General features: G+C 48.3%; 1 protein-coding gene across 8 annotated transcripts in view; it reads left to right on the top strand.

The window, feature by feature from the left end:
* The window catches only part of NPAS2 (neuronal PAS domain protein 2), a 178,118-nt gene that overhangs the window by 52,968 nt on the left and 103,019 nt on the right, over positions 1-22,131 (top strand). For all 8 annotated transcript variants that reach the window (XM_084752944.1, XM_084752940.1, XM_084752941.1 and 5 more), the window contains exon 2: positions 21,767-21,820. In XM_084752944.1, the coding sequence (XP_084609070.1) occupies positions 21,789-21,820 (32 nt within the window). In that variant the 5' untranslated portion in view covers positions 21,767-21,788. The remainder of the gene's footprint in view (positions 1-21,766; positions 21,821-22,131) is intronic.

Below are 22,131 nucleotides of genomic sequence, written 5' to 3'. Positions count from 1 at the left end.
GTGTGTGTGTGTGTGTGTGTGTGTGTGTGTGTGTGTGTGTGTTGCTCATGCATGTATGAATATGTGTATGGATGATAGAATGTTTGAGGCTACTTGTGCATAGTGTGTGTCTTTCTGCTGTGTGTGAGGGGTGTGTGTGTGTGAGGTGTGTGTGTGTGTGTGTAGGTCAGAAGTTGACCCCCACTGTCTTCCTAGCTCTCAACAGTATTAAGCTTGTCCAGAGATTCCTGTCGTGGCCTCTAGAGTGTTAGGATTACCTGCCACCCCACTGGCTCTTACATAGGTGCTGGGGACTGAAATCCAGTCCTCATGTGCCACGGCAGATGCTTGTCCTCTGAGCCCTCTCCCCAACCCTTCACTTTCCCTTCTGAAAACCACAAGTAGCCACAAGGGTATGTGACAAATGTCACCATTTGACAGCTAGGAAAGGGCAGATACAGGGAATTCTCTCACTGCACACAACTCAGCATCTCTCATATTCTGTGATGCCCAATTCAGGGTTTGCTCCACCTGGAGGCCCAGGACACTCATCTTTAGTTTCCCACCCCACCCCCCAGTCATCTCCATGTCTTGCCCAGAGCTGAGCTGAGTAAATATTTGATGTGCTGAAGAAGAGGAAACAAATGGAGGAAACACGGGGCCCCTTCTGCTGTGTCCACTCCCAGGTCCCCAGCAAGCCTGTGCTTGCCCAGGTGCCCAGCACACCTGTGCTTTCCCATGTGCCCACTCGACGACACCTGTGCTTTCCTCCCAGCACACCTGTGCTTTCCTAGGTCCCCAGCAAGCCTGTGCTTTTCCAGGTGCCCAGAACACCTGTGCTTTCCTCCCAGCACATCTGTGCTTTCCCCAGCTCAGTGTCTTGTTTCTGACTCCCTCTGTCCCCACCCCTGCCTGGTGCCATAATGCAGGGCTTCGCTGAAGGTGCCAGTTGGATGAGAATGAAGTTGAACACAGGGAATTGCGTTGTTCCCTTAAGGTGGGAAATTGGTGGTGGTGGAGCCATTTTAAAGAGGAACCAGAGCCTTGGCCAGGGCGGGAAAATCTGGTGATGGCTGCAGAGCATCAGGAAGGACGCACCTGCTGGGGACACTCATAGTGCACGTGCCTGACCTTCGGCTTTATACACTCTGCCTGCCTTGTATTCCTCACTGACCAACAGGAGCTCTGCTTTGCAGCCCCTGGAGCCTAGGACAGAAGGAGATGGGACTCACCCTGGGACGATGAGGGGGTGCAGGGCCCTTATATAGTGGCTCCTTTTCCTAAGGAATCTCCAAGGCTAATAGTTGCCTTACCAGACCATGTGGCACATAGGGTTCCCCATGTGATCAATGACAAATCCAAAGTAGAGAGGGCTGGACTCCTTGGACTCCTTAGCAGCCTGTTCGAGGGCTGAGGTCCCCACCACATTGCCAGATGCAAAAACAGAAGAATGTTCCGTAGAGCCCCTACAGGCCACCATACTTCTGGGTGTGAATACCTAACAGACAGTGCTTTGGCCCAAAGATGTGAATTGGTATCAGTGTTCATTGGCCAAGTTGCCCCTTGGGAGGCTGCTTGTGGTCCCTGGTAAAGCTGGGAGTTTTAGGCTCAACCAATAGAACCAGCTAGAAGACAGACATTCCAAAAGCCCTGTAGCCTTGCCCTCTCTATAATTTTAAGAATTAGTTTTAGTTTTTTTTAATTATTTGCTTGTATGTTCTTATGTGCACATGCATTGACTTTCCTGCAGCCGGAGTTAACAGGCAGTTATGAACCACAGAACATGCGTGCTGGGACCCAAATTCAGGTCTTCCACAAGAGCAGTGCGTGCTTCTCACACGTCCATCTACCTCTCCAGCCTCGGCTCAGTGTGCACAACATCCAGCACTTTTAACAAATGGAGGGAGAGATGAGGGTTCTAGCATCCCCCTGCCCCGTTGATATTCACCCCTGTACGGAGCTGAACTGCAGAGGTGTGGCAAAGCCGACCTCCAGCCTCGGGGTTTATATGGAACTTGGGACTGAGAGCTGGATGGTAAAGGTGTGGCCACCAAACCTGACCACCTGAGTTCAATCCCAGAGTGCATCTAGTGAAAGAGAGGACAAATTCCCAAGGATTCAGCAACTTTTCTTTTGAAATAATTATGGGTCCTAAAGAAGTGGGAAGGGTCTGTGCTGAAAGCACCTGCCATCGCCACCCACTAATGTCATCGAGCTCGCTGCCGCACAGTGCCTCAACCAGAAAGACAGCGTAGGCACAGGTGTGTGAAGTCCAGTGCCATTTTACAATACTACAGGTGTGGGTAGCACACTCCCTTATTCTAATAAAGGAAGAAAAGTGAGCTCTTGACAAATGTGACAAATACTGATTTTCTAGTGTCAGGAAAGAACCATTAAGTATCAAAAAGCAGGTCACTTGGTATAGAGTGGCACAGCCATCCTCAATGTTCTCTCTCATGGAGAAACATTGTACACAGGCACACACAAACACACACACACACACACACACACACACACACACACGGGCACAGGCAGACAGTTACTGATGCACACACACATACACACACACACACAGAAGTACAGGCAGACAGTTACTGATGCATACACACATACACACACACACACACACACACACAGAAGTACAGGCAGACAGTTACTGATGCATACACACATACACACACACACAGAGGCACAGGCAGACAGTTACTGATGCACACACACACACACACACACACACACACACACACACACAGAAGTACAGGCAGACAGTTACTGATGCATACACACACACACACACACACACACACACACACAGGGGCACAGGCAGACAGTTACTGATGCACACACACACACAGAAGTACAGGCAGACAGTTACTGATGCATACACACATACACACACACACACACACACACACACGGGCACATGGGCACACGGGCACAGGCAGACAGTTACTGATGCATACACACACACACACACACACACACACACACACACACAGAAGCACAGGCAGACATATCCACACTGAGGCACACACACACACATGTGCACACACATAGAGGCACAGGCAGACACTTACCAATGCGCACACACACACATACACACACACACATACATACACACACGGAGGCACAAGCAGACACTGATACACACACACACAGGCACAGGCAGACACTAATGCACACACACACACACAGAGGCACAGGCAGACATATCCACACTGAGGCACACACACATACATCCATAAACATATAGTGGCACAGGCAGACACTTACTGATGCACATACACACACACACAGAGGCACAGGTAGACATATCCACACTCAGGCACATACAGATACTTGCACATCCATCCAGAGACACACACATACAGAGGCACACACACTCAGAGGGGCATAGGCACAAGCACACACACACATACACAGAGGCAGAAGCACATACACTTGCACACACTCAAAGGCACACACACATACACACAACACATACACAGGCACACACAGGGGATGGGGGAGAGAATGTGCTTTCCCTGGATAAAATACTCAAGTGTTTAAAAAAACGTTCCCAAGGCCTGTTCTCCTTCTCTGGGAAGGGGGAGGAGGAACCAGCTCCTTTCACCTGCATTTCTTTTCAGAGGTGAAACTGGCATGAAATAAGATAGTCTTGAAAACAGAGGTTGACTTTCTTTGCAAGAAAAGGAAACTGACCAAACCATCAGGAAATTGTTTCAGATCCATGTTCTGTACTTAAAAATGTAGCTTCTATCCATCCCATGGGACACCAGGCCTTCCATCCCATGTGACACCAGGGTCTCCATCCCATGGGACACCAGGGTCTCCATCCCATGGGGCACCAGGGTCTCCATCCCATGGGACACCAGGCCTTCCATCCCATGGGACACCAGGGTCTCCATCCCATGGGACACCAGGGTCTCCACTGGATTGAATCTAAGTGACTAGAGAAAGAATTCACTCTGAAAGACAACAGTAGCAGGACACTAGCAGTATAGCTGTTTGGCTACTTTCATAGCTACTAGATTGTTTATATTACCTGAGTTATGGTAATATAATAACAAAAAAAAAAAAGATTTCTGCAGCTCAGTTTCAGAGACTATAACCTTGGCCCCAGCTGAGGGGATCATGGTGGGTGATGTCATAGTGGCGCTCACACATCCATAAGAGATCACAGGATGAGGCAGACAAAAAGGGGGCACTGAAGAATCAGGCTCATTCAAGGACAACTAACTCATGTCACAAAGCTACCACTTACTCCTTCCAAGGGTAACTCCGATGTGGCCCAGCCACCTCTCCCTAGGCTCCACCTCCTAAAGACTCTCTCCCACACCAGCACACTGAGTCCCAAGTTCCCAACAGGGCAGCTTTTGGTAGAAAACCACAGCAAAAAGCTTAGCTTGTTTTTAACATTGACTCCAGTCCTGAAAGCCTGGGCCAGCTGTTGTCATGGTGTCTGGATTTCTTCCATCCTGTTGGCAAACAGTTGTAGACAGTGCAAGCAGGGCTTCTGGGTCAAAATAGGTTTGCAGCCTAGTCCCTTCCAGCACCTGACAGAGGATGGGGACCCTGTGACAGGCAGGGAGGTGTGTCAGAGCCCCTGCTGGCAGCAGGGACACAGGAAGCCAGGCGCTCCCACCATGGCATGGTCAGGAGATGGAGACCGCTGTGCGTAACCAGGGCTTCTGCTCTCAAAGCTACCATCCTTCCTCACTCTCCTTCCGGTTAGCTGTGTGGGCACTTGTGTAGGTCAGCGTGAACTAAACAGCCACCTCCACATAATGACAGGACCTCGTTTCTGACGCGCTTTATTTATTTACTTTTACTAGTGTATATTCATTGTCTAGCGTAATGGGCTTCGTGACGTCTTTAATGCAGGTGTGTCAGGAGCTTTCACCAGATGCACCCCACATCTCCTCTCCTTGTCCTCTTACTGCTTTTCCTTCCACATCCTGTCTTGTTTTTAAACCCAGACTCCACATGTAAGGATCATGCAGTGTCTCTCTTTCTGGATCTGGCTGGTTTCACTTAACACAGTAACGTCCAGTTGCATCCGTTTCCCTGTGATGCCATACTTTGCCCTTCCTTAAGGCTTCAGGAGACCTAACTGTGTGCACACAGCTGTCCTTACCACCCCTTGACGGACCTCAGGGCTGCTCTCACAGCTTGGCCACTGTGAACTGCACATGAGTGAACATGAGCATGTGGGTTGTTCTATGGTACCCCGACTTATATGCCCAGGAATAGTATAGGAGGTTCACATGACTAGCTCTGGTGATTTTCTTAGTGGCTGCACTGATGTGCATCCCCACCAACAGTGTATACAGCGTGTTACAGTTTACAAGGCTACTCCCTGTCACACCAAAGAAAACCCAGTCCACACAAGACCAATAGTTCTTCCAAGGCTCCTCAGAGATGTCACAAGCATACAAGTCTTCCATGGCTGGTTATACCTCGCCATAGACTCAGGCCCCTTTCACCCCTGGAGGGAGGCACATAGGCCTGAGTTTGTGGAAAGAAATGAGAGCACCCGCTTCTGTGGGAGCACTTTGGGGTCCCTTCTTCTCACCCTCCTCCTTAGAAGTCCTCCAAGGGCAGGAGCTTGAGAGGCCATGACCGTGGTTTTTACAGTCTGGGGTCTCTGAACTACCATTGCCCCATGTCCACGGGAGCGCTTTGCAAACTGCTTACTGTGTATAAAACCACTCATTTGTTTTTGGCTTCCTGAACTTACCTCGTTTCTCTTTGTCTGAAGGCAAGCCACATTCTTATCCTCTTCTCTTGACCATACCATGTCAGAAGTTGTAAAGGCATACAGAAACCCATCAGGAAGTAGTGTCATTAGAAGATAAGGTCGTTTGCTTTTCTGGAACAGGAGGAGAGCAGCCCGTTGAGGAGCGTGTGGGCTGTGCAACCCAGCAGCACAGATGCTGACACGATCTTGCCTCTTGGATTCTTGGTCTTGCTATAAGAGAACTCTTCTTGTTGCCTGGCACTGCACATGTAGACCCGGACTTTCTTAAGGTCTCACTTGTGATCAAGGATGGTAAAAATGATACTGCTGGGGTTTTTTTGTTTTGTTTTGTTTTTTGTTTTTTTTGTTGTTGTTGTTGTTGTTGGGTTTTTTTTGTTTTTGTTTTTGTTTTTTTGGTAATTACTCTTTCCGTGCCCTCCAAATGCTTGCAAACTTGGATGCAAAGATAGCACTCGTCATAGGAAGCCAGAATAAGGTCATGCCAGCGTGGTCTGTGGTCCTCAGAGCAATGGAGTAAGCAATGTAAGCCATGTGAATGAAGATTCCCAAATGAGAAACTTAGTGGGGAAGAGAGAAAAATCAACACCGATGAGCATTAAAATCAGAATATCCATCAGCACTGACAGGTGTTGAGGATGTCTTCGTGTTGCTGTATAAAATAATCAGTATTTCTAGGAGAAGGGCTTGGGAAAGATGCAATACTTCTTCCTACCGCTCTTTTTAAAAATGTAACACATACATATACATATGGCGAAAGGGAAAGGGAGAGAGAACGTGACTGCTTAATTTTTTTAAAAAATAGCCCTAACATCTCTTGCCTTTTAAGAAAATGTTTTAATTTATATATTCACTTTACATCCTGACCATAACCCTCTCCCTCCACCTCTCCTCCAAGTCCCTCCCTCCCATCTCTTTCCCCATCCCCCTCCCCTTGTCCTCAAAAAGGGGAGCCCCCCACAGCCCACCCTTGCACATCAAATCGCAACAGGACTGAGCTCATCCTTGTCCACTGAGGCCAGGAAAGGCAGCCCGGTTAAGGTGAAGTGATCGAAAGCAGGCAGCACAGTCCACGTCAACTTATGAGGCAGCCCACACCAAGATCAAGCTGCCCGTTGGTTACCTATGTGTCTGAGGCCTAGGTCCAGTCCACGCATGCTCTTTGGTCAGTGCTTCCGTCTCTGTGAGCCCCCATGGGTCTAGGTTGGTTGACTCTGGTTGGTCTTGCAGTGTTCTTGTCCCCTCCAGGTCCTTCTGTCCTTCCCTCCCACTCTTCCACGGGACTCCCTGCTCTCCACCTAATGTTCGGCTGTGAGTCTCAGCATCTGATTTGATCAGCAGATGGGGGAGTGGGGTTCTCCGAGAATGCATAATTTAGGCTTCTGTCTGTAAACATAGCAGACCATCGTTATTGGGGTCTTGGGTTGGGCCAGGCGTTGATTGGTCATTCCCTCAGTCTGTACTTTATCTTTATCTCTGCACATCTGGTAGATAGGGTAAATTTTGGTTTGAAGGTTTTGTAGGTGGATTAGTGGTCCCTCCCGTCACTATAGGTCCTGCCTGGCTAGAAGGTGGCCTTCTCAGTCTCACGTCCCTTGCTGCTAGGAGGCTCAGCTAGAGACAGCCCCATATCTTCTCGGCAGCCTACCCTGTTGCCGGGCTCCAGCTGTCTCAGTGATGCTATGCCCACCCCCACCCCTGCCTTTAGTTTCCGTTTTCTCTCCAGGCCCTCACATCCCCCCTCCCCCCTCCTTCCACACCTGGCAGCCCACCCTACCCCAGCCTTGTTTCCCTCCCCACACCCTCTCTGCTTCCTCTTCCACTGTTTATTCTGTTTCCCCATCTGAGTGAGATTCAAGGAAGGCCCCCCTTGGGCTCTCCACCTTACTTAACTTCTTTGGGTCTGTGCATTGTAGTATGTTTATCCTATATTATACGGCTAATATCTGCTTGTAATTGAGGACATACCATGTGTGTCTTTCTGAGTCTTGATTACCGTACTATCTAGTACGGATGATCATTTCTAGTTCCATCCACTTGCCTGCAACTATCCTGATTTCCTTGTTTTTAATAGCTGAGTAGTATTCCATTATTCTGAAGAGAAGGAATGAGTTACAATGTGTTCCTACATGTTATTTCTTCCCCTAAAACAATGAGAAAAACTGTTCAAGCCAGACATTAGGCATTTTACTCGCTTTTCAGTTTGTTTTTCTTTCAGGCAAGTTTGTGAATAGTGAAATTTGTCTCTGTTTTTATATAACATCAGAGAGAGTTCTGCCTGTCCTAAAGAAACGTGAGTGTGTCCTGGTGGGGATGGTAATTCATCGCTTTGTGGGGAAAGAGGTCTGTCTGGCTCAGGCAGTGATAAGGGAATGACACTGTGACATGGGCCTGCTCCTGGATGCAGGTTGCCTTTAGAGAATGCGACCACTTACACGCCTGGAGTTGCAGGTGGGGATGGGTGCCTCTCAGCTTCTAACAGCCCTTCACGCTGACTTTTTATAACTTAGCTAAGCATAGAAGAGTCTTTACTGGAAATTAAAAATAATATAATAACAATTCAAATGTCTACTCTCATTTTATCTAGAATTAACAAGCTTAAAAAAAAAGTCAAAAACAAAAACAAAAAAGAGTGCATCTAGCCACTGTTGCCTGGAGACCAGGTGTGTGCTGCTTTGTTAAGCAGACTAATTGGCAGTGGGGAAATTTGCATGGCAGAAGGCTCATTAGCGAGGGTGGGTGGGAGTCCCATACTAGGAGCCACTCACACGTTCAAAGTGTGATTCAGCTCAGAGAGAAAGCTCCCTGCCAGCTCTTCAGGAAACTGTGCTGCCAGCGACTTCCCTGGTCCAGCAGGGAAGTGATAGATAGCAAGGTGCATTTTAAAAGGACTCACTTTGCAGGTTTCCCAGAGGCTGGTGACAACTGTCTTAGAAGTATAGAAGTGAAGTTAATTGTGGCTGGCCAGGAATTGGGTATTAGTGGCACAGCCATATGAACGCCCTTGGGGACTGTTATGACAAAAATGGCCCCTCCCCCTTCACTGGGGTTTTCCATTCTAAATGCTCCTAAGTGACTTTATTCTTGAGTTTCACAGCCCACACACAGGCAGGAGAGGAAACAGAGAGACTGAGGGGCTTGCCTCAGGTCACCCGGATGAGGACAGGAGCAGTTTGAACAAGGGATGTTCCTAAGCCATCGCCTCCTGGAGGATGAATCACAGCCTCTCTTGTCAGTGTTGGGGTCTATATATCATCTCCTAAATAAATTCTTTAGCACAGGCCAAGGAAAGAGTTAGAAAGGAAGGGAGGAAAAAGAGGAAGGAAGGGCAGACATATACTGTGGCCTTTAGTCCTTTAAAAAAAAAAAGTCAAAGAAAAAAGTTTTGCATAAGGCCATTTCCTAAAAGAGGATGGGGGAATCTTCCCAAAGTCCTGGGTGTTTCTAGCCGAATGTTTCCCAAGGCCTGGTGGACAAGGCCTCTTCATCCGTGCATCTGTCCAGAATGAAATTCAGGAATAGCCATGTCCTGCATTAGAAAGGCCTCTAAGAAACAAGTGGGGAACAGACTCACTCTCCATCTGTCCCATTTGCTGAGAGTGACACTCCACCCTTCTCTGGGGGGGGGGGGGAGATCTGGGTCCTAAGGCGTGCTGCAGGTGTATGCTAGGCCCTTCTGGGACAAAACACCTGTTCCCAGAAGTAGGTCCGCTCACCTGGCCTCTGATCAATTTCTATCACTCTCTGGTACTTTGTCCAACTTCTTGCAGTGCTAGGAAGCCAACTCTGTGCCTTGACAGTACAGCCTTGGCCAGATGTTTCTGTCTAAACACTGCAGCCCAGTGCAGCTACAGGAACAGAAGAGAGCCATGGTCCCTTCCCTCATAGGGTCTCTGTTTCCCTCCAGTCCTGGCAACCCTTGACAAAATCGCTCCTCACCTCCAGGCAGCAGTGTTTGTTCCAGTGGCCTCAGGTTGGTCATTGGAGAGAGACAGAAAGGACAGCAGAGAAAGCCAAAGACCTGGGGCACAGCATTGCATCCACAGTGGTCCATCAAAGTCACCATAGAGCCCTATGCAGGTAAAGTGGCCAGCTTGTAGTGACAGAGGAGCCTCAGGGTCTGAGCTGTTTTTCCGTAGTGTAGTCTTGCTGTTTAAGGGCTTGTTTTTATGGTTTTAATTATGTGTATTTGTTTGTCTATGCGGCTGTGTGTGTGTGGGTGCCCAGTGTCCAGAAGGAGTCAGATCTCCTTAAAAACTATTTCCCCAGTGCTCTTCCATGCGTCCCCTGTCTGCTACCTAGAGGGCACCCTGAGCTGCTCAGGATGGGCCTGGGACAGGCCTTCCTCCCCCATGGTTCAGCATCATGGACATGGTTCAGCATCATGGACAAGCATCGTGGACATGGTTCAGCATTGTGGACACAGTTCAGCATCGTGGACACGGTTCAGCATCGTGGACAAGCATCATGGACATGGTTCAGCAACATGGACAAGCATCGTGAACATGGTTCAGCATCATGGACAAGCATCGTGGACATGGTTCAGCATCATGGACAAGCATCGTGGACATTGTTCAGCATCATGGACAAGTATTGTGGACATTGTTCAGCATCGTGTACGAGCATCGTGGACATGGGTCAGCATCATTGGACAAGTATTGTGGACATCGTTCAGCATCGTGTACAAGCATCGTGGACATGGTTCCCCATCGTGGACATGGTTCCCCATCGTGGACATGGTTCAGCATCATGGACATGGTTCAGCATCATGGAAGAAGAGGGAGGGCTGTTAAGCTATTTGCTATTTGCCATTTTGCTCTTTGCCCACAGCAGGCTAAGCCTGTCTGGCCTTGCTCAGAGGCACCAGGCGAAGTGAGTTGCCTTCCGACATGTGCAGATGGCTGCCTTCGGAGTGACTCGATCTGTGTGTTATGACTAAAGCACTACCACCTGACACCCCAGGGTTGCTGGGGTGCAGGGTCCAATCACAGCATCTGCTCAGGCTTAGCAGTGTTATCAGAGCGGGTGGGAGGCAGACCCTGGCTGTCCAGGGCAGGCAGACAAGGCACTCTTAAACTCTAAATGAAAGAAGTAATGGTATGGAGAGGAGGGGAAAAAGTGCCAAGTACTGATGCCCTACCCATCGCGGTGTGTGGCATCAGATAGACCTGAACCAGAAGCCTGCGCTTCAGATGGCCGCAGCCTGTGCTGACCACTGTGAAGAGGATCCTAATGGCTTCTCTCCACTTGACTGCGGAAAGGCACGTCTTAGCCACATCAGTTACTGATGAACTCATCATAGCCAGGACCCAGCAAAAGCCACCACAAGACCAGAAGGGAAGATGATGAAGGGCATTCAAAGCTAACTCTAGCTCACTCCTAAACCGACTCCACTGCCTCCGGCAGCCAGTGGCTCACAAGAAACATCCCACATTGTGGTTAAATGGTATTGGAAATCCGATTCCGATCTTAAGCCTCAACCCCCATACCCTGGTATCCCCAGGACATCTCGTTTTCTCTTTTGCTCTCTTATAAACCTTGGGTACCACTAGAATGCAGTTTCCCAGACTCGAAAGGCACAGTAACCTGGAGAGAGAGGCAGGCCCGAGCACTACCTGCGCTCATTTGTCCCTGGCAGCGGCTCCTAACAAAGGCTGCTGCGAGTGACTCAGCTGCAGGCTGTGACTCATCCTCCTTTTCCCCTCTTACTGACTTCACTAGGCATCTATTGTCCACACCCTGACCACACACTGTCACTCATCAGATTCCGTAGTTGATGCAGGAGGACCACAGCGTGGCTTGGACTCTCCGTGAAGGGGTGCGCTAGAGGGAGTCTCCAGGGGTGGAGACACACGGGTGTCAAAGGTTACAAGAACTGCATGGGCCGGGACAATGGCCCTTCCACCCAGATACTGCGACCATTTCTGGGTTGGGAACTCTTTGCTGACCAAAGATGTCACTGTAAGTTGCCTTAGTAACAAATGTTCAGACTTCCTCCATTCATTCTTCCAGCGTCGCCTGTGTCGTTTCCCTGAACTCTGAATCACCAGGCCCTTGGAACAAGGCGACTGTGAAAGAAAGGCTGCAGTCACAAAACACAGCCAGAGCCTCAGCCTTGGCCTTGCAGGTGCCTGTGGCAGTGTCTGGTGGTCGTGGGAGCTCTGTGAGGGTCTGGTCGTGTGCTCACCCTGGACACTCACTCTGTGAAGCCATAGGAAACGCTCTTGAGATACGGCTTCTTGTGGCCAGTGCTGGATTGGACCAGAGTTGAGGTCAAGTCTGTCAGCCTGGCTCTTCCCCAGATGGGGCATGTGCCAGAACATAATTCCTTAATTGAAAGGTAATTGGGATGGGGGGGGCAGCTGCTGTCCATTTCCTGTAGACGTAACTGCTTTCCCCCAGGGAATGAGTCACTGGCAAGCCAAAACAGCCGTTCCCTGGAGAGGAGAAATCACAAGATGGAAGTAACTTCCTAGTTTCCCCAAATGACAAAGGGGGGCTTGGACCTCCAAATCCATTAGACCTGTTCCTCAAGGCCTCTTTATAACAGAAATATAATAAGGGGAAAAACTGACTGTCAGTCTCCCATGTATAAGCCACAGTGGGGACATGAGTGTGCTTAATGTGACCTGTTTTGATTTCAGCTTGTTCTTATTTTGGGTGTTTTTGTTTTTGTTTTGTTTTGTCTTGTTTCTTCCTTTTAATGAACTAAACTCACCAGGTTTTATTAGTACGGTAGGGAAGAGAATTGGGATTTTCCAGCTAACTTGGGAGCTGTAATTCAAACCACTTCTGAGCCAATTTGAAAACATCATGGTTTTATTTTTGAAAACATTGGCCTTGCAACACAATAGGCTTATGGTAGTCATTTCACGGAAGACTCAGTATGACACAGAGTGATCCACGGGGCCTATAAAGATAGTACAGAAAGTTCAAAATGACTCTAGTGATAATTTAACATGGGCAAAAACTGCTTGGCCCTCAGCCCATTTAGTAGATAAAGTTTTATTGGAACACAGCCATGTACTTTAATGCCTATGTGGTAAATTCCTGGTTTTACATGGCAGTGAGAGCTGAGCAGTCACCCAAGACTCCTTTAGCTAGGATCTGCTTTTAAACTATTTACCAGCTACCAACCCCAGATTTAATTTTTCTTAAATACTATTTTTTAAAAATCCTTTTTAAGAGGATTTATAAGGAACATCTTTATTATTTTGTTTTAGTAAATAACATCATAGGCCTGTGACTTGGACAGAGTTACAGGCTGATAAGGAAAAACCCTGGTCACAAAGGTTGAAGAAATCCTTCCTATTCTAGGTCACAAGGGAATAAGACAGGTTTTGACTGTAAATAAAGTTTATAGTCTTGTTTGTGAGATTCTCAGGACATTGTAGGCTTACAGCTGGGAGGAGCAGGTTAAGCCCAAAGGTCATATATGTTTGGGCCAGAAGCATGACTTATTGCTATTTTAATATCTTTGTCTGAAAACACTCCATTGGAAGAGGGAGCATTGTCTTTGTGTGAGTCAATCCTTACAGAAGATTTGTCTTTGTGTAGGTCAATCTTTACAGAAGATTTGTCTTTGTGTGGGTCAATCCTTACAGAAGGTTTTGCTCACTAAGCTCTATGCTTCTTGACTCTCGGAAGGTGGGAGGCTTCATCTATTCCTGGGATCTCACTCTGTCTCCACTCGGCTGCAGGTCCTCGAGATCTCTGTTGCAGTGGGTTGTGTGAGAGCAGTGTGTACTGTAGAAAACAAATGGTGTCTGTTACACGGTACAGGGGGCACTCTCAAAGGTGAGCGTGTGGAGAGGCCAATGAGGAAGACTCTCTAAAGACAGCCGGAGACCATTGTACTGGCCTACATTTTAGGCAGGCTTGATTCTGGTCCTCAAGAATCTCAACAATTGTAGGAGCCAGAGGGTGAGGGACACCAAGAAAACATGGTCCACAGGGCTCACAGGGGCTCACAGAGACTGAAGGTGACAATCATGGGGCCTGCACGGGTCCTCTGCTTATATGCTTTTGGTTGTGTAGCTTGCTGTTCTTGTGGGACTCCTAACAGTGGAAGTGGGGGTGTCTCTGACTCTTTGCCTGCTCTTGGGACCCTTTTTCCTCCTACTGGATTGCCTTATTCAACCCTGATATGAGGGTTTATGCCTAGTCTTTTTGTTTGTTTGTTTGTTCGTTTTTTTCAAGACAGGGTCTCTCTGTGTAGCCTTGGCTGTCCTGAACACACTTTGTAGACCAGGCCGGCCTCGAATTCACAGAAATCCACCTGCCTCTGCCTCCCCGAGTTCTGGGATTATAGATGTGTGCCACCGCCCCTGGCTGTGCCTAGTCTTATTGTAACTTGTTATGCTGTGTTTGGTTGATATTCCTGAGAGGCCTACACTTTTCTGAAGGAAAAGAAAGGAGGAGTGGATCTGGGGAAGGGGGGGGTGAGGGGATTAGGACTGGGAGGAGTGAAAGAAGGGGAAACTGAAGTTAGGATGTAATGTATAAGAGGAGAATAAAAGAAAGAAAGAAAGAAAGAAAGAAAGAAAGAAAGAAAGAAAGAAAGAAAGAAAGAAAGAATCAGAGAGGAGGGAGGGGGAAGCTGTACTCCTGAGCTTAGGCACCAAGAAACTCAAGCCTGTTCTTGCTCTGACCATCAATAAAGAGAATGGAAAACTTTTTAAAAAAGGGAATCTAAACAAAGAAAGCTTTACTGGGTGGTTGCTTTGGATTAACTCTTAACAGAAGAGACAGTGGTATCTGTTCGTTACCAGAAAGCCACTGGCTAAAGAATAATTCAGTGGCCTTCTGGGCAGTTCAGACTCATGACATCACCCAGGGTCTGGGGTACATCACAATTGCACTCTTTCGATCAGCAGTCAGAGTCCTGTGCCTCCATCCCTGGTTATGTCTCTGACTAGCTATCTGAGTCGAAGGCTCTATGTTTTCTTCGTTTGCCCCACTTCCATGCACGTTGCATTGGGTCTCTTCCGGAGACCCAGCCGTCAGCTGCCAGCCCCCAGGGAGACCCTGTCACCTGTCCATCTCACTGCTGATTCACTATGAGCTCCAAAGGCACAGAAAATGTAGCACCATAAAATTGTCACCCTCTCCTTTACCAGTCCCCATTGACTCAGAGCCAAAGTTCCAATCAACTGGATAATAAATAAGCGGTTATGAGAGAGAAAAAAAATGTTCCAGAGTTCTCAGGGTGGAGATTTCACCTGGGTCATATAAATGTTCTTTGTGGCCTTGCTGTGTAAAATATGCCTTTAGTCGTTCTGCCCATGCTTGCCGCATGCCCGTGTGCTCAATTCCATCTCTTACTCCTTCCAAAACCTCCGTTCGCGCGTGTGCGGTGTGTGTGTGTGTGTGTGTGTGTGTGTGTGTGTGTGTGTGTGTGTGTGTGTGTTTGCACGCATGCTGGCAGTGCATGCATGCTTGTACACACACACACACACACACACACACACACACACACACACACACTACTCATTGGAAAAAGCAATAATCCTTCTCCCAAAGATCCGCCTGTGCACTCAGCATCACTTCCCGCCGCTCACCCTCTAACTCAGCACCACTACTGACTGACACTGCGAGCAGTAGTGGCTACAGTTTTTAATGACTTGTTTGCGCCAGGGACTGTGCTGGGGCTTCTCGTGGATTTGCTCATCTCACCTACTAAGCACAGAAAGGGAGCCCCTTCTGCCATCCCCACTTCACAGATGGAAAACTAGGGCTGGGACGTCTTCACACGTGCGTGAGTCACGCGAGCAGAGGCAGAGCCAGGCTTCCAGCTGGGAAGGCTGGCGGCCTCTCCCTCAGATGTGGGACAGAACCTGCCACTTTCTTCTGCTCCGACATTAACTATTTTAGGTCCCACATATGACTGAGTTCGGATGCAACTCATCTTTCTGGGTCTGGCTCATGCCACTTAAAATAATGTCCTTCCCAGTGCTCAAAGAGGACAAATAGCTGATTGACAGGTATTTGGAAGAATATTTAAGACCCTACAAGGTAGTCCCTCTGTCCTTTAATCCAGGTGTGACCATGGTCAAAAACTGGAAAGTGGCAAGCATTGATGCGGATGCCGGAGAAAGAAGGCTTTGTGCCTACACAGGAACAGTGTGGGTGTCCCTCAGAAAACTGTGAGTCCCCTAGCATCTAATAACCCTACCATGGAGCACGTATCCAAGGGAGGTGATGTCAGTGTTGATGTTGTATCTACACATGGGTATTTATAGCAGCAGTATTCACATCAGACTAAGACTGGGATCAACTCTAAAGTCCAATGGTGGATTCTGCGATGGAATGCAGTATTATCCAGTTGAAAAAGGATGACACCCTGTCATTAGTGACAACACATGTGGGTGACCCTGAAGGCCAGTCTCTGCACACAAGAGGGTCATCATGGAGTAAATCAGATGTAAGCTCCAGGGTCACACATACACACACACACACACGCACACGCACACGCACACGCACACACACTCTACGGAAGTAGGAAAGATGATGTTGGCAATGTGTATTCTTTTTTTTTTTCTTTTTTGGTTTTTCAAGACATAGTCTCTCTGTGTAGCCTTGGCTGTCCTGGACTTGCTTTGTAGACCAGGATGGCCTTGAATTCACATTGATCCACCTGCCTCTGCTGGGATTAAAGGCATGTGCCACCATGCCCGGCACAATGTGGTCAAGTGGTACATAGAGGGGACAGGAAAAGGAGGGGAGGGAAGGGGAGAGGAGGGGAGGGGAGCAAAGCTGATCAGTGAGCATGGAGTTACAGGCAGGCAGAAGGAGTAAGCTCCAGTGTCATTTTGCACAGTGAAGACATGTGACCAACAACCACATACTAAAAGCCCCCAAAATAACTAGCCCAGGCATTTTCTGAATGTCCCTACAGCAAAGCAATGAGAATGGAGCTGTATCTCAGTGGTTGAGTGCTCGCCTAGCATGTGCAAGGCCCTGGGTTCCATCCCCAGGACTAATGAGAGAAACGACGGTAACGGTGCGGGATGGCAGGTGTTCCCATGAGCCATTTGATCACTGTGCAGTATGCGTGTGTATCAACACATCAGACTGTACTCCATCATACATACTTTGAAAACTAAAGGCTAAAGTACATTTCACTTAAAAAAGAAAATTCAAAGCAAACAAAATGGGATGCTGGTGTCACCATGCAGCCTGCCGGGAGGTATCTTCCTAATTCTCAAGCAGAGGGTGGCCGTGGCCAGCTTTGTCCCAGTGGAACTGGATGGAGATAGGAACTTTCACTTTCCAAAACTTGGCTGTGGCTGAGAAGTGGTCAAGGAATCCTTGGGCATGGGCTACCATTTCTGTCCCAAAGGGTCTCCCGGTAACAGGTAATTCCTGCTTACACAGCTGTTCTTGCTTTGATGTTAGTCATGAGGAAGTGATCGTACCTTTATATGACATAAATGGTGTTACCCTGTGTTCTCCATAGCCTTGAAGAGATGTTAGCAATTGCGGGAGACTCAGATAGGGATCCAGCCCAGGATACTCCAGCCCTGGCCCTGTCCCATCTCTCCTTCATGCCTCAGGGATATATTGTGCACTAACTATGGTCAAGGAGTAGCCAAGTATATAGAACTGAGAAAACAAACTATGCTTAAGCCTCGGCATCTGCTTTTGTGTCAGCTGTGGACCTGGCTTTGTAAACTGATTTCATTAAAAACTTCAGCTGTCCTTGGAGGCCAGACTCTGTCACACCTCTGTTCAGAGCCTCTACTACTCCTCCACACTTGGATAAGAACCCAGAGTGTCCCCATCTCCCTGATGTGCCCCAGCTACTCAGACATTGTCTCCCCTGAATCATCTCCACCCGCCATGGCTTCTTGGCTGCCACATCATAGAACTAGAGAGCAGCAGTGGGAAGCATCGCCATGGTGACAGGCCGGACTCTTAACTCTGTTAGCACACTACTTTCCCCAGTTTGCTTCCTAGACTCAGCACAGTTGCAGTAAAAAGCACAGTAAGCAACTCGATGAAAATTAATAGGCTAATTCTAATTTTTATGGGAATATACAAATTGTGTGTCCTAGCTAAATTTTATGTCAACTTGACACAAGCTAGAGTTGTCTGAGATGGGAAAACCTTAACTGAGACAATTTCTCCATAAGATCAGGCTATAGGCAAGCCTGTGGGGCATTTTCTTAATTAGTGATTGATGTGGGAGGGCCCAGCCATTGTGGGTGGTGCCATCCGTGGGCTGGTAGTCCTGGGTTCTATGAGAAAGCAGGCTGAGCAAGCCAGTGAGCAGCACTCCTCCATGGCTTCTGCATCAGCTCCTGGCCAGCATCCTGCCTTGTTTGAATTACTGCCTTGGCTTCCTTCAGTGGACTGTGAATCAGGATATGTAAGCCAAGTAAACCCTTGCCTCTCTATCTCAGCTGGAGGTTCTCTTATAAAAGAAAACATCTAATTTGGTCACAAGCGCCTTTACCTGGTGAGCCTGGTGAACTTATTGTTAAGTGGCAAGTTGGTTTCCTGATAAGGAATGGTACATTATCATGTGTTACATATACTGTAGAAGTGTCATATGTAGCATGCAGCACACGTAGCATAGCACAAATGTGTTAGTGCCACACTTTATTCTGGCGTCCAGACAGCTTTTGATCTGGTGAAGAACTTACAGACATAAAGCAGATATGATTTCTAATCTCAATGAAAGGACAAGTATGAGAATGTCTTTGTGTCCGCAGATTGAAGCCAAGGGCCCCACTGCCTGGCACTCAGAAGCACTTCCCCTGGACGTGCATTGAGCATTTCATAAAACCCATCCAACCTTCGGTAGAAGCAAAAACAGTTTCTCTATTCAGCAACGCCATGCCAATCTGCCTTTTCCCAATACATTCCTTTTAACAATCCTAGTTATAGACTTTCTCATACTTAGCTCATGCCTCTCTTCTTTCTCTTAAACTTATGTCCTTTAAATAGTTATTCTTAAATTTATGTGTATGTGTACATGTGTGTGGGTCCATAGTCCAGAAGAGGGTGATGGGCCCCTGCTTCCCACACCTCGTGAATCTGCTTGTGTGAAGTGAAGGCGTCACTTCGTGCTCCACTCTGCGGAGAAATCTCACCAGCGGGGATTTCTCCAGCACCAAGTAGTATTGTCTCCACTTCTAAACAAGTCTTCCTTCACGCAGCCGTTTTCTCTTTGCTGTCTTCCTATGGTCATGAGAAAACAGCCGCTCACAATTCCCTCATTGGAACATCCATGTGGTTGATTAAAGCAATCCCCTCCACCATTTCTTTAATGCAAACGTCTAAGGACTTTTTCTCCTTCCTGAGTTCCTGTTAGTCTTTTGCTAAATCCCGAGTGTGCATTGACAGATGAGTTTACGGTGGGGCATTACTCAGTCTTAAAAGGGAAGGAAATGCTGACACATGCTACAGCCCGGAAAAGTCTCACAGACGTTAATGCTGAAGGAAGCGAGGCATGTGAAGAACAGTCATGCTTTAGTATCTCTAGTGGGCAAATACATGGGGACAGAGGGTAGAGTGATGTTGGCTGGGTCTGGAGACAGTGGGGATGGGGATGCCACCCTTTAGTTTGGAGGAGGTTTAGCATTCTGCAGATGGATGGTGGAGGTGGTTGCACAATATCATGGACCAATACGATGCCACTGAAATTCATACTCACCAATAGTCACAACGCTATGGTCACCGTCTACTTGGTATACATAGGAAAGGCATGGAAAATGACAGAGGTGACAAAGCAGCAGGAACAAGGATGCCCATGGGAACTCCTGGGCAGGCATTGCTGGGAACTTGGATTCTTGCTCTTCGAAGGGAGCAGTTTGTCTAGCTGTGGGGAGGACTGGGGACAGGGACATGGAAGGGGGCGGAAGGAGAGGAAATGCATACAAGTCATCAGGGCTTTGTGGATTCAAGTAGCTATAAATTCAGATAAAGAATAGATATTAGTCACTTTTGGATGCTTGGTTTATGAGGCATCAGTCCCACTGGTGCAGTTAGGATCCAGTGCTCTGGGCGTGCCTTCCCTCCTGTGAGCGGGCTCTGTCCAGGGGCTTTGTAGACACAGCTTAGTGGACCCTCACTCCCACCCCGGACACGCCCACTACCATTGCCCTTGGCAAGACAGGAGCCGAGCAGGACACCACTGATTGAATGCCCCTCAGTATCCTTCATCATTAAGCTTTGAGCAGGCTCTATCTGGAAAGTGTCCAATGCATGCCTGAGCAGGCACGAACCTCACATTAATGTGATGCAAACCTCAGCCATTAAGTGGAGTTCCTTGTGGGTGTACCCCTAAATCCACCCAAAAGAGCCATGAAGCTAAGAGCTGGGGCTGCAGAATGTCTTACCCTTGCTCTGGTTCAGGTATGTCCATGCAGGCACCCATGATCGCAAGATGAAACCACCCCAGTGAAAAAACGTCATCTGAAACTTCAAAGAGGCGGAGTCGCTGCTGGCACATTTGCCAGCTGTGGAGTTTAGATGTCAGGTGAAGAGCAAAACAGGAGGTGTGGCCAATTCCTCGTCTCCACTGACCCCACCCTAGCTCAGCCCATTTGCCTTTTCAGACACTGCCTCTATCTGCTCTCGGCCCCCAGTAGGCTCTGGCCTCAGGGAGCCCTGAGACTCTTTCTCCTTGACTACGTGCTATCGGAGAGCACCCTAGGCAGGCAGGGTAGGGTATGACACAAGAAGGAGCCAAGGATGTCTTCTTCCCTGGAAAGAAAACCGAGGGCTACAAGGGAAACTGCACCATTGGGGGCCTGAGAGACATGGAGCCAGGACTCTGAGAGTAGAGGTCCCAAGTGGTGAGCCAGGTCCTGGAGCCTTGGGGACACAAGGACATTTTCAGGTTGTCCTGTCATCTTCTACATGCATGAGTTTAAGGGAGGACTGCGGGTCATGCTTCTTTGGAGCTGAGTCTTCCTGGTCATATGTCCATGGGTTTGTGTCTTTGAACTGACAACATTAAGTGCAGTGTCCCTAGGACATCACAGGCGTCCAGCAGGATGAGCTCACTAGTGTCCGGTTTGAGACAAGACACTGTTACACTGAGAGAGACTCTAGGACAATTCTCAACGTGTGACCAGCAGACACATAGATCTGATTTTGAAAAATAATGATTGTTTGCTTGAGAGAGGGGCGGGGGCGGAGAGAGTGTTGTAGTCTTGTCCCCTGAGGCTACAATGGATTTTTCAAGAAGCTGCTTAAACATCTGATCGCTCATCACTCTGGCAGCACCAGATATGTCAACTTTCAACCCACAGGCATCTGTCAGTGTGGTCTGATACAAAATCGTAAACACACCTAAAACAGGGGGAAATAGTATGAGTATGTGTGTGGGTTACCTGTGTGCACATATGTGGGTGCATGCATGTGCCTATTAGACACACATAGAGACTAGGGTTGATATAGCTTCCCTCTGCTGTTATCCCCCTCCCCCTCCCTCTCCCTCCCCCCCTCCCTCTCCCCCCTCCCCCCTCCCCCCTCTCCCAGAAGGTCCCTCAGTGAAACTGGAGCCCACTGTTTCAGCTAGACTGACTGGCTAGTGGTCCCTAGGATCCACTCATTTGTGCTCCCCAATGTTGGGGCTACGGACACACACTGCCATGTTCAGCTCTCACACGAGTGCCAGAACTCCAAGCTCAGACTCTCGGGCTTGCATCATAAGCTCTTCATCCACTCAAGCGATCTCCCCAGCCCCAGCATAAGAGTTTAGTGCCTGTTCAATTTGATTGTGTGGTTCTGAAGCAGGTGACAACAGTGCATTGCTCTGTCAGAAGGCTAGGCATACCTGTATCCAACCCCGAATGGCATCAATGCTTATATCAAAACATGGCTCTTTAGACTCCTGTGGACAAGAACACTTTGGCATCCTCAGTAAGTTTTGAGCACACAGCAGGGCCAAGAGTCACTGGGCTGAGGCATGGATGTTAGACAAGGCCAAAATAGTGACAACCGTAAGGACGTGTAAGAAAGATCTAGAAACAGGCTGCGATCATCAGATTTTTTTTTTTCTGTTTTGTTTTGCAGGCAAAACTGCATAGAAAATCTAATGGATGAAGATGAGAAGGACAGAGCAAAGAGGTAAGTGGGAGCCATCCCCCTGCCTCACAGTCTTTGCCTTCAGTTACGCTGTATTAAACACAACAACATGACAGGCAGCTGTGGAGTATGCCTACACACTCTCTCACTGTAACAGTTCAGAGTGGTTCTAGAATTTACGTCTCGCCGGTGAAGTTGTTCATTGTGTGGGGCTTGCTGAGGAGTCCGTGTTTTGGGCGTGTTCATGTGTTACCCTGTTGACAGCCATCTCCATCCAGAGGCCTCTGGTTTCTGCTTCTACAGGATGGCACTGCTTGGCAAGGAAAGATGAAAGGAGCTGTCCTTGCTTCAGC

The sequence above is a fragment of the Acomys minous genome, assembly GCF_964271855.1.
Source record: "Acomys minous genome assembly, chromosome: 13".
NCBI lineage: Eukaryota > Metazoa > Chordata > Mammalia > Rodentia > Muridae > Acomys > Acomys minous.
This window is presented reverse-complemented; position numbering and strand designations above follow the sequence as displayed.